Source organism: Crocodylus siamensis, chromosome 2 (genome assembly GCF_052110815.1).
Source record: "Crocodylus siamensis isolate JL-2025a chromosome 2, ASM5211081v1, whole genome shotgun sequence".
NCBI lineage: Eukaryota > Metazoa > Chordata > Crocodylia > Crocodylidae > Crocodylus > Crocodylus siamensis.
In genome coordinates, this window is record NC_143396.1 from 182,771,425 (window position 1) to 182,783,632 (window position 12,208).

The 12,208-nt window shown below is 43.8% G+C and overlaps 1 protein-coding gene across 2 annotated transcripts in view; it reads right to left on the bottom strand.

The window, feature by feature from the left end:
- Positions 1-4,752: 4,752 nt before the first annotated feature.
- The window catches only part of OSBPL5 (oxysterol binding protein like 5), a 219,276-nt gene continuing 211,820 nt past the window's right edge, over positions 4,753-12,208 (bottom strand). For both annotated transcript variants that reach the window (XM_090032528.1, XM_090032527.1), the window contains 5 exons: positions 11,833-12,018; positions 10,929-11,067; positions 9,192-9,309; positions 7,721-7,823; positions 4,753-6,127 (listed from right to left, as the gene is read on the bottom strand). In XM_090032528.1, the coding sequence (XP_089888654.1) occupies positions 5,992-6,127; positions 7,721-7,823; positions 9,192-9,309; positions 10,929-11,067; positions 11,833-12,018 (682 nt within the window). In that variant the 3' untranslated portion in view covers positions 4,753-5,991. The remainder of the gene's footprint in view (positions 6,128-7,720; positions 7,824-9,191; positions 9,310-10,928; positions 11,068-11,832; positions 12,019-12,208) is intronic.

Consider the following 12,208-nt stretch of genomic DNA (forward strand, 5'->3'; position numbering starts at 1 on the left):
GGAAAAGAGATTGATGTCATATATCTTGACTTCAAAAAAGCCTTCGATCTGGTATCCCACGATCCCCTCTTGGCAAAACTGGCCAATTGTGGCCTTGGGTCCACCACGATCCGCTGACTGGGAAATTGGCTCCGTGGTCAGACCCAGAGGGTTGTAATTGATGGCTGTCACTCATGGCAGGCTCTGTCCTTGGACCCATATTGTTCAACATCTTCATTAATGGTGTGGACATTTGAGTCAGGAGCAGACTGGCCAAGTTCGCTGATGACACCAAACTTTGGGGCAAAGCATCCACGCCAGAAGACAGGCGGGTGATCCAGGCTGACCTAGATAGGCTCAGCAAATGGGCGGACGAGAACCTGATGGTGTTTAACACTGAAAAATGCAAGGTTCTCCACCTTCGAAAGAAAAACCTGCAGCATCCTTATAGGCTCGGCAGTGCTACGCTGGCTAGCACTACAGAAGAAAGAGACTTGGGGGTCATGGTTGACCACAAGATGAACATGAGCCTTCAATGAGATGCTGTGGCTAGTAAAACGACCAAAATGCTGTCTTGTACTCATAGATGCTTCTCAAGCAAATCCCAGGACATCATTCTCCCCTTGTACTCAGCCTTGGTGAGGCCATAGCTGGAGTACTGTGTACAGTTTTGGGCTCCACAATTCAAAAAGGATGTGGAGAAGCTTGAGAGAGTCCAGAGAAGAGCCACGTGCATGATCAGAGGTCAGGAAAACACGTCTTACGATGACAGGCTGAGAGCCATGGGGCTTTTTAGCCTAGAAAAGTGCAGGCTCAGGGGTGATCTGATGGCCACCTATAAGTTTATCAAGGGTGACCACCAGGATCTGGAAGAATGTTTGTTCACCAGAGCGCCCCAAGGGATGACGAAGTTCGAACGGTTATAAACTACTACAAGACTGTTTCAGGTTGGACATAATGAAGAATTTCTTTACTGTCCGAGCCCCCAAGGTCTGGAACAGTCTGCCATTGGAAGTGGTTCAAGCACCTACGTTGAACACCTTCAAGAGCAAATTGGATGCTTATCTTGTTGGGATCCTATGACCCCAGCTGACTTCCTGCCCTTTGGGCAGGTGGCTGGACTCAATGATCTTCAGAGGTCCTTTCCAGCCCTAACGTCTATGAAATCCATGAAATTTTTTAACAGTACATCACAGTATTGGCATGGTGTCCTCTGGTAGGAGAATGGATGTGTTATATGGTTTGAAAAAAAATGTGTTACCAATTGTAATCCATAAAAAACAGCATGCCCAGGTATCAAAAGTTTGGTAAACACTTGCAGACCCGATAGCAAAGGGGAATAAAGGAGGTAGCTCTGTGGATAATTGTGGGGCTCTCCTCACAAGCATGAAGCAGCTGGGGAGTATGCATTTGAAAGGGGGAAACTAATTGAATGGGCTAACTGGAGAGGAAGAAGAGCGCTGAACTTTTATTACTGGATACAAAATAAAACAAGACTAGATTAGGAAGGGCTTTGAAGGGGAAACAAGTAGCTTGTGCTTGTTACAGTCATGAAGTGATTGCAGTGAAAGGATGCGGAAGCAAGGGGACAGTTAAAACAGCAGTATATTGAATGGAGATGAGCATGACAAAACTACATTGATCTGTAGGGCATGAGAAAAATTATCTCATGGTACTTCACTATTGCTCAGAAAAATGTGACTGCAGAAGCCTAACCCACTAGTAATTAGAGGTACTAAAATATAGAACGTGGTACAACCCACACATAAAGGACTGTTGATCTCTCGTTCATCAGCTTGGCTCACAGAGCAAGTATCTTAGATTAATAGGAGGTCCTTATATGGCCTCTCTTCCTAGAGATCCAGGTGTCTTGTAATCTTCTCAACTGTCCTAGAGAGCAAAATCTTTCCCCTATTTTCACAAATGGGAAATGATCAGAGAAACATAAAGCAACTTGCTGAAAGTCATTTAGGAGTAGAGATCCACTAGATTAATCCAATTATCACACTCTAGCAGCCTTGGCATTACGTTTGATGAACTTTAGCTAAAGCACCCCTGCCACCATTTTGAAGCACAGGATGCTCCATACATGAGACACTGAGGATGCTTTAATTAGAGTGACTCCCAAAAGCTGCTCTAATTAAAGCACCCCCATGCTCCACTGTGGAGGCCAAGTAAAGATGCCCAAAGTGCCAAAGTATACAGTGCTCCCTGAAGGTCAAATCGGGCAAGAATGGCCAGCCCAATCTAACTTAGTGTACCCAAGAGGTGCACTAGAGCTACACCAGGCATGAGTTATACTGAACATGTGCACACATTCAGAGTGCAGTCCTAGGAATGGGAAAGCCCAGACGCTTGCCACAGCTTTGCAATTTCCCTACCTACCTGTTTGACTGGGCTATTTTTAGCACCCCCTGCCCCCAAGCTTCCCAGCTCCAGACAGACAGCACCCCCTGCAGATTTGCCAGCCTCTCTGATCCCACCAGACCCCTTCCCTGCTCTCCACCAATTCCCTTCAGAACTGCCAGCCTCTCCAATCCCACTAACTCCTCCCAGACCTGCTGGCCCAAAAAATCTGCCTGCCTCTCCCTTCACCCAGACTGATTTAGATCAGACTCCTGGCACTGGCAAACATCTGTAAATCAGGACCCAATCTACAATCACACAACTTAAAACAAGCCACATGATTGTAAAGCAGATCATAGGAATATCTGTACTGTTCTGCAATTAATTTCTGCATAGAACACTCCTTTCCTATCAAAAACAATTACAGTAGGACACCTAACTTACTTGGGACTCTTTTGGGGGGAACCCTCTAAAACTGAGTGTGTGGATAATTGTACAATAGAGGGAAGGAAAAAAAGATAAACAGTGTACTATAATGACTTTGTAGTTATATCACCTAACATTTGGCTCCAATAGATAGATTTCTGCTCTAGCTTCGAACAGAAGGGTCTGCTACATTTTCTTGCTGAAAGATGAGAGTTGGATCTTCATAGACAACCATTGCAAGTATTTCCCAGTGATTGTATTTTCTTTTTCCCCTTATGGTTTTATTACCTTTCTTATACCATTCTCATGGCTTAGTATTTAATATTAATTCAGTTGCTATTTTAACAAAGCTGTTTGAAGATTGTCCTCTGGATTAATTTTTATTCCATGTAGGAAATGCTGACAGATATTGTGGACTTTTCTGCTGTGTAGTTGGGGTATCCAGGTCAAACCTCATCACTGGTTCTGCAGCAAGTCTCTCAGTGGGAGTATTATTTAACTGCAGTAACCAGTCCCAGGACAATCCTTTGGGGGTACAGCATTGTTCCTTAAAGTGGAGGAACTCCAAGTATTTGCCTAGTTAGCACCTTATAACGATTTTCCATTCAGCACCAATGCCATTTGGATTTTGGTTTTCTGAAAATAAACACGTTTGTATTCTTTTCCAAAACTTAAGGCATATCTATAGCCTAGAGACGCAACACATCCCTACAGAAGGTCACAAGTTCCTATCAGCACATTCTTAGCCAGTCTGATTAAAGGTCTCAAGCATTTTCATTTTTAAGGAAAATGCACAGCTTATACACTTGGCAGAAGAGATGGGGGCTACCTTGCCCTGCCATCTGAATTACAGAAGACAGGTCAGATAGATGCTTTATTTTGGGCAAGGTGCTTGGAGGCAGTTTGTTTGGAAATCGAATACCAAACCCACAGAAGCATCCAGGGCCAAACGTTTTCAAGAATTACTGGTGACCTCAGAAAAGTGCAGCCAGATCCTTTCAAGGCATCTGATTTCAGAAAAAATGTTGGAGCACCCACTCACTCAAACCTGAAAGGGTCTTTTCATAGAGTAAGGCCAATAGGGGCTATTATTCATCATCTAGTTGGCTCTTACATATAGTATGGGCCATAGAATTGTTCTTACCTGCCACTGTTGCAAATCTGGTAACTTGGGTCAATCATAGCCCCTTCCAGTAAAAAGGAACCAGTCCTAGAGAACCCACTTTTTCATTTTGCAGATCTCTTCAATGATTAGATCTCTCATTTAAAAAGATCAGCCCTCCCGCCACTTCCCCGCCCCCAACCCCAAACTTGTGCTTTATTTCCAACTGGAATTGGTCTGACTTTAACCTTTCAGAATGATTCCAGTTGTCTTCCATTAACTTCAAAACCTATGACCTCGTGTTCTTGCTCTCTGTATAGGTGCTTGCACAGCATCATCAAATCACTTTCCTTGCATCTTTAAGTAGGGTTGAAATGCAAAATCTTTTGTAATTTCTTTTATTGGACTAATAGTATAGTCAGGAGAGATGTTGGGCAAGCTCAGAGGGCTATGAGTAGTTCCAAGTGGTCTCCAGTCACCTGAGGAAAGGCATTTAATGCCCCAAAACCTTGTTCAACAGCTCTTCCACCTATACAGTTGGTCCAATAACAAAGATCACACAAAAAAGCTTGCATCTCGAAGGCATTTCAAAATTAGACGCTTAGAAACAAAAAGAACGCCCCACCAACAGTCTCCATCTTTGAAGGGCATGGGTTTGAGCCAAGCAAATACCAAATTTTACATTTTGGCATTTCCCATTATACATAAGACTTTCTCAAAATATTGTGAGCTACTGAACTTCCTTCATGGAAGATGATGAATCTTTTTATTGTCTAAAATGTAGTGTGCAATCTCTCTCGCCCCCCCTGTGTCCCTTTGAAAAGCATGTCATTACTGAAGATGTGCATGCAAGCTTGCTGCAATATTAAGAGAGACTCAGGCACACAAAGAAGTGGTCATTGAAAGTCATGTGTAATTTTATTTCAACATATCAAGCACAAACAGGTTTCCCCTAATGGGGGAACAGGACAAGGAATGTAGTTAAAAATTTGGAAACATTTACATTTGAAGTTAGCCCAGACTGGCACCACCACTAAGTATTTTAAGGCTATATATATATATAGCAGTATTTTTATCACTTGGAACTACTGCAGGCCAGAAAAGAAAGGCTTAGTACTGACTGCAGTCTACAGAAAATATTGCAATTTTTTTTTAAAAAAATGGTGTAAAATAGGAAGACTATTAACAGAGTTGAACAATGCAGTGGCAAAACCCTTACCCTTCCTGACTCTTAACAATAGACGTGCCTACGATCAAACAAACATTACACACATACTTGCTCCCACCCACCCACTCCACCTATTTTGGGGCAATGAGAAATTTTAGAGGACTTCCTCAACATAATGGTAGTGTGTTATAATATAAAAACAGCCATATAGCAAAATAAAAAAATAAAAAAAGTGACCAGGACTTATAAAACAGGCATGTCCGACATTTCACTCAATGGGCCTGGTTCATTGTCAGCTCTGTAATATAATAAGGAAATTTAATAAAAACACCTCCCATCTCCTAAAGAGGAATTAGCTCTAGGAAATCGTGCATATTTACAACCTTTGTGGAATGGAGCGTGAAGCATTATTTTCAGGTCCAAATTTCCCATGTGTCAACTAAAAAACCCTAGGAGACACTGTGACATTGATACCCACGTAGCTGGATTTCTGGGTCACTGTCTGTTGCTTTCCCACCCCCCAATAATTAAATGCACCCAGACATCTTGGAAAAAAAAAAAAAAAAGATAAATCAGAACTCTGCCCCCTTTTCCCCAATGCTCAGAGCAATAAAACAAGCCAATGGGACCATTCTAAAACCCTGTGTGTTTACCATTATCGGGGCACCAATACTGCTTGGTAATTATTGAGATAATGACAAGACATAGAAAACAAATTGCACAAATAAAGCTACATTTGGCTTTAGCATTAAGGCCCATACAGGTTAAGAGGTCCTTGAAGATGTACACATAAAGACAAATGTGACAGAATCTGAAGGAACAAAACTCTGCAGGTTCCCTCTGTTTAACCTCGCTCTCTCTTCCTCCTTCGTTGTGTTGGTTCTAAAGTGCTTGGTGCCTCAATGGGCTCCTTACGTGAGTGGCCCCCTCCCGCAGCCAGTGATTTTTATTGCTGCCAAACATAGTGTTTTTATTTGAAGACATAATTAATGAATAGTTGACATGTAAGAAAGATGCAAAGGAGAAACCAACAGCGGGAGTCCAGAAGGAGGTTTTCAGAAGAGACCCTTCTGTAGAAAGATTTCTTGTTCAGAACAGCGAGGTTTCTGAAACAAAAAGCAACACTTTTTTGTATCAAGGAAGGGAATGTGCATACATGTCCCACCCTGCTGCCCCTCCACCCTAAAGCCTCTACCCAAGCAAGACTTACTTGAAGAGTGCAGGCCTAAGTCTATATGGTTTTCCATTTCTAAAAGGAATATGACCTCCATTCTCCTACCCTTTGTCTTTTCTATATCACCTGTAAGCTTTTCAGGATGCTATGTAAGCAGAGAGCCCAAAACAATGGTGCTCTGATGTCACTTAGGGTCCCCAGGTACTATTGCAATACAAACATTATATCAGGTGGTTGGTTCTATGCAGCAGAAATGCAAGAGAATTTTCAGCACAGCTCAGTTTAAGTGCGAAAAATAAAGTGGCTGGATTTGCACAAGCTCTCATCTGGCTCCAGGTATGCCAATGAGGACCTCAGATCTAGCCCTAATTGTGGGCATAAAGCCCTTGGATGCCTAGCCCTAAGCATAGGACAAGCAGCATAGAAAAGCAAGTAGTGTGAGAAACAGGTGCTGTCAAGTTATTGCCAGAATTTGTTAGCTCTAGGGAAGAATAATGTTTCCTGGCCATGTCCAATAAAAATCAAATGCTTCTTATTTATGCTTAAACTCATTATATTTCTGAAATTATTAGAGAAGTTTCTGTAACTGGAAACCTTTAGCTTTGTTAGAAAGCTGATAATAGTGGACTTCCCCACATCCTCACCTGTGACCCCCCAGTTTGGGGAATCTGGGGAACTATTTTGAAAATGTGTCAGCCTGCAAAGCTAGATTGCATCTAGACATTACATTAAAGTGGGAAGAGACCACAAAATATATCCTGGGTCTAACAGTCAGGTACAAGCCTACATCTTGGCCTACTCAGAACACAGGGATTTCTGACGTTTGTGGAAGAGAGGTGGGGCCATGGACCCAACCTCACTTCTGCAGCCAGAGACTGCTCATCTGGTATCTGATCCTGTTCTACTGAAGACAGTGAGAGCAGAATCAGGCCCTTGGTACACAGGAGAATGACTGTAGCACTCCATGTGGGATGCAAGAGCAAGCATATTCCTCCCATCTGTCTTGGAGCTCCAATGAAGATTGCACCTCTTGATGCACCTTCGCTGGTAGGGTAGTCTCACCCTGAACCCTAGGCAACTTAGGAGACTAAAGGCCACAAAAGAGCTACACAAAAGTGTGGCCATTTTAGAGTGCAACACCTATGTGCCACAGTTCTTTAGCCAGCTGTGATCACTTCTTCCTCAAGACATCCTTAAGGCAAGCCTTAAATCCAGGCTGACAGGCCCATTTCTCCTGACTGGTTTAAGTATTTCTCCTTTGACAACAAGTAGAGAGATGCATCATAGGGTGTACTTGTGCCTTTTGGGGAAAGGGGAATATATGCTATTCCCTGCAACTCCCAGTTCACACACCATCAGACCAGGTGGGCTCTACACCTCCACATGAGGCTCCCAGCTGGAGGGCTCCTTTTCTAGGATACATATTATTGTACCCTTTAACGTACAACCATGCTCCAAAGGTCAGCTCAGAGGAGTCTAATTATTTTTGGGCTTATAAGATCATAGTGTTGTTGGAAGCAGTTACCGATGTATGTCCTGTTGGGCTTTCTGTAGAGATAAAACTGCTGTATGAATTTCCTTCAAGTGATTCATTTCCTTCCCACACCGAGTACATGGACTTTCAAATCCTGTCGCAAAACATGGAGAGGAACACAGATCTTATACATGTCTGATGATGGTAGAGCCACTCACCATATGACAAAAACCCCCACATAGTGGGGCTGGCTTTATATAACACCAAACGTAAGGAACCACTGGCCTAGAACTTGGAGCTAATGAGATTTTTGCTTACCAGAACTAGTAGTGATGTTTACATGAAACTCAACTGGAACCGTCTCGGCCTGAGGAAGCCCCTCCCTTCACAAAGCCTCAGCCTCCCCCTGCCTGGTACAGACGTATAGTGATGGGCACCTTCCGTTCCCCATTTTCCCCACACCATTGTTCTGTAATCTTCAAGGACACCTGGCTCTTCAACAAAAGGTAGTGGAAAGTTAAGTTTGTATCCTTACTAACTCAAGGCCTTAAAATGGATGCAGTTCATGTTTTTTTGCAATGCTATAAGCCAGCTTCTGCTAGAAAAGCCACTGACATTGTTAAGTCAGTACTTGGGAAGCCCTTGGTAGTACTGCTAACATAAAAAAAGAAAGAATAAGAGTGTTACATGATTTAGGTGACCATATGTCCTGGATTTTGGAAGCTCTCTCAGCATCTCTGCCACTGGAGAATATTGAACCAGGAGTCCCAGATTGGTGGGAACCTGCCCACACGTGCCTAGCTCCCAAGTCAGGAGCTGGTGTGTATGTGTATGTATATGTATGTGTGCATGTGCGTGTCCTGTTTGGTCCCACTCTTGGGAGCTTGGGGGCTGCACACTGGCAGTTCCTCATGTCTCAGATTTCCCTCAAATTATTATGGTCACCCTATATATGATGAAAGTTAAAACAACTAACCAAGCAAGCTCAGAACCTCAGGGGACAAATGCTGATTCCAATAATCAAGCGGACATACTCCTCTCTTCTTAACTCACTTCTGTGAAATTATCCAATCGGATGATATAAAGGCAAGGACACTCAGCTCTGGAATACAGACTGTGTCATCTGCCCACTAGCTCCCCCACAGGTCTGGAAATTTGGCAGCAGAGACTAGAAGCAGTAGCAGCATTAATTGCCACTCCCTTGCTGTCAATCTTCCAGACCTGTGGGGAGTTTGGCAAGCCAGATAGTGTGGGCCTGTACACTAGACTGGACACATGGGGTTGAGGCAGCCTGGGGCCTGATCCCAGTGCGTGGGGCTGAGCCAAGGTGGCACAGATCCAGGCAGAGGCAGAACAGGACCCAGCCACACTTGCCAATCCTGCAATGGAGTCATCCCATGGACTGGTGCCCCACCACTCATGTGGCCCATGGGATCAGAAAATAGAGTACCATTGACAAAGGAAAGATGCCAGGTACAAGCAAGGGGATGAGAATGTGACCCAGCATTGCCCAAATACTTGCCATCATCATCCGATAGCTCCTGCACAGACTCTGGTGTTGAACAGCTGCTCTCAGTGTTCTGGCTGTGATTGGACGGTTGGTCACTGGCCTTACGACGCCTGCAGTCTTTTGCAGACCTCTAGATAGAAAACGAATTATTAAGGTACACTGTCAAATTTGAGGCTCAACATTTGAACTTCAGAGTGCCTGGTGACATTTTGGTAAAGCAACCCAGACACCTGCTTAGCACCTTAGCATCAGATCTTAAATAGCTATTCACAAACAGTAGCACTCTCTCAAAAAGCAAGCTTTTTTTCAGAAATCACAAAACACTCAACCTTGATGTAATTAGCTTCAATACGCTTAAGACCAGGAATGAATTTGGCCCAAGTATTCTGTATTCCTGCAAGTTCTAAATGTTGATATCACCCATGATGTTGGCACATGACAGAAATTGGATCAGATTGTTGATCGTGTTTTGGAAAGTGAACCACAGCTTTAGATCCAAAATGCTCTTGATTAGATATTTAGATTTGGATTTCAAAACCCTGTAAACACCTCCAAAATTTCAGAGGTATTCAGTTTCAGGACACTATAAGACAGAGTTCTAAGGTATGAAACTACATTTGTCCATTATTTTGGAATGGGTCACATCTAACCAGCTTAGCAATTCCCCATACACTTCAGAGGCACTTTATATACTGAATGACTAATCCTAAGGACAATGCAACAAGGCAAGAAATTAATCAGCCCCATTTTATACAAGGAGAAGGAGAAAAGATGCTAGCCTTACCCAAAGAACTGGAACTTAAGCTCCAGTCATGCTCTTACCACAAATTCAACCTCTAGGGCCACATCCAGACATGCATGGATGTTTGGTTCCCCAAGGACTAGTGGTGGCGCACCTTGTACTGCTGCTAGTTGCCCCCGGGAATACCTGTGCCCTATGTGCTCTGGCACACAGCATGTTACCTCAAGTGGGGTAGGGGTGGCTGAGGCCAGCACTGGGCTGGCCCCAGTAGCCTTGTGTGGGGTCCTGGGGGCCTCCTGGGGCTGCAGCAGTGGTGATCCTGCTGCACAGAGCCTGCCTGGCAGTGGAGCATGGCTCCAGCTGGCCAAGCTCCGGTTTTGGGTGGTGCACACTGCTGCCACATGCACCGCTCCACTTCTTTTTCTGCAGATTTTTTTTTTCCCCCTGGGATATCCAGGGGTCAACACCCACCCCCAGCTCTGCTCCTGTGCAGCACAGAGAACAACTGAACATGCAGTATGTGGCACCACAGATGCGTCTGCGGCACCACATACCTCACGGCTATGCTCACCTGGACACAGCCCAGCAGTCTAATGAGATCCAATATTTTCCTATAGAAAAAGTTTAGTTCAACCTCATTCAAAAAACAAATCACAGGACAAGAACCTAGGTCAGTTATGATTGATAAGGGTTGGAAAAAGAACCACATCAAAATAACTCTTAATTGATCCAAGTGATAAACATCCATACAATGTTCTTGGCAGTCACTCTATTAATACAACACATCTCAGCAGAATTAAACTTGATCATTCAAACTGGAGTTTGGCAAGGCAAATGCCTTCAAAAGCTACTAGCAGATTAGCACCACTAGCTTCAGTACAGTTATCAAAATAAACACGGAAGTCCAAGGATGTCTCTAAGAAAAAGATGCTGAAAGAAGAAATGAGCTCTTCTTCCTCTACAAAGAGAAATATTTCTGAGAGGCTTTTGGCCAGAGCATCAGTTACCTTGTGTCGTGCAATTTGGTTATTTATGCCTGTGGTTTTGTGAGATGACATCCTTGTGGGCAAGTGCCTCTCCATGGTTTGAAGCAACCCATCCTTCTCAAACTGGGCAATGTCGTTTAGAGGGTCCCAGGGCCTTAAACTTTGGAAACAAAAACAGGAGTATTAAAAAACAAAAACAAGGCCACCCTCACACATGCCTTCACCATGCTTGTTAGAAGCAGTGCATGAACTCCAAGCACATAGAGGCAAATATTCAACCTCCAGAGGTAATGGGAGAAATGCTGGGGGAGTACACGGGAAGTCTTATACAAACAAACTGCTTCCACCATGGCCTCAAAGTATCTAAAGCCACAAGTATCAAATTTAGAGCAAGATGGTGTTTCAGTCTGATAGTAATTCAGCCACTAAGTTTTAAAAACCTTGGTCTTTGGGTTAAGGCTGCTAACAAAAGTGCCTATAAGCATCGGCTGCAGCACTAGTTGTACAATATGGAAATGCTCATCAAAAACTTGAGAGATTGACCCAGTTCTCACAATCCACCAAACCTCCAGCCAGATGAAAACATCTTCTGACAGCTACAGCTTCAACCCAAATTTGTACCAGAGAGGTTTTAGACATCCCAAAGTCATTCCTATTTCTAGCTATTCCTCCTTTCTTATAAACACTCATCCAACAAAATAGGAGGAAGAGTACAGGAGAAGGGAATGATATCTAGTCATGGGATGTAGGGAAGGCCCAGCATGTTTGAGGGCAGGAGGAACGTCGCCAACGGTCCAATAGAAACAGATGGCCAATGCATGCTGTACATCTATAGCCCTTGTATTTCCGTACTGGAACCCAACTAAGGAGGTCTACCCCTAACTCTTTATGAATACATGAGTGACACATGGCTTGGGTTACTTACTCCTCATATTTGTAGTGCCATTCATTGGTAGCAGCATCATGCTGGAAAAGCAACGGCTTCCACTCACTGCAAGTCTCCTTCCGCTCCTGGGCTGCTTTTCTTTGCTCTTCTTCCAGCACAAATTTCTCCTCAGTTGCCTTGTTTTGATCTCCCTTGTTTATTGCACTTGTTACATGCTGCCAAAGCCTAGAAGGAACCCCCCCACCACAGGAAATCCAATAACTGCCTCTCAACCAGCAATGTATTCAGCTGGATGGAACCTTAGCAAGTCTCCTCTGAGATAGACTACAAGAACTCTGACAGGACCAGCCAGACACTAAATACTGAGGAAGTATTATCAGGACAGCAAACACAAACACTGCATATTAATGGCTGT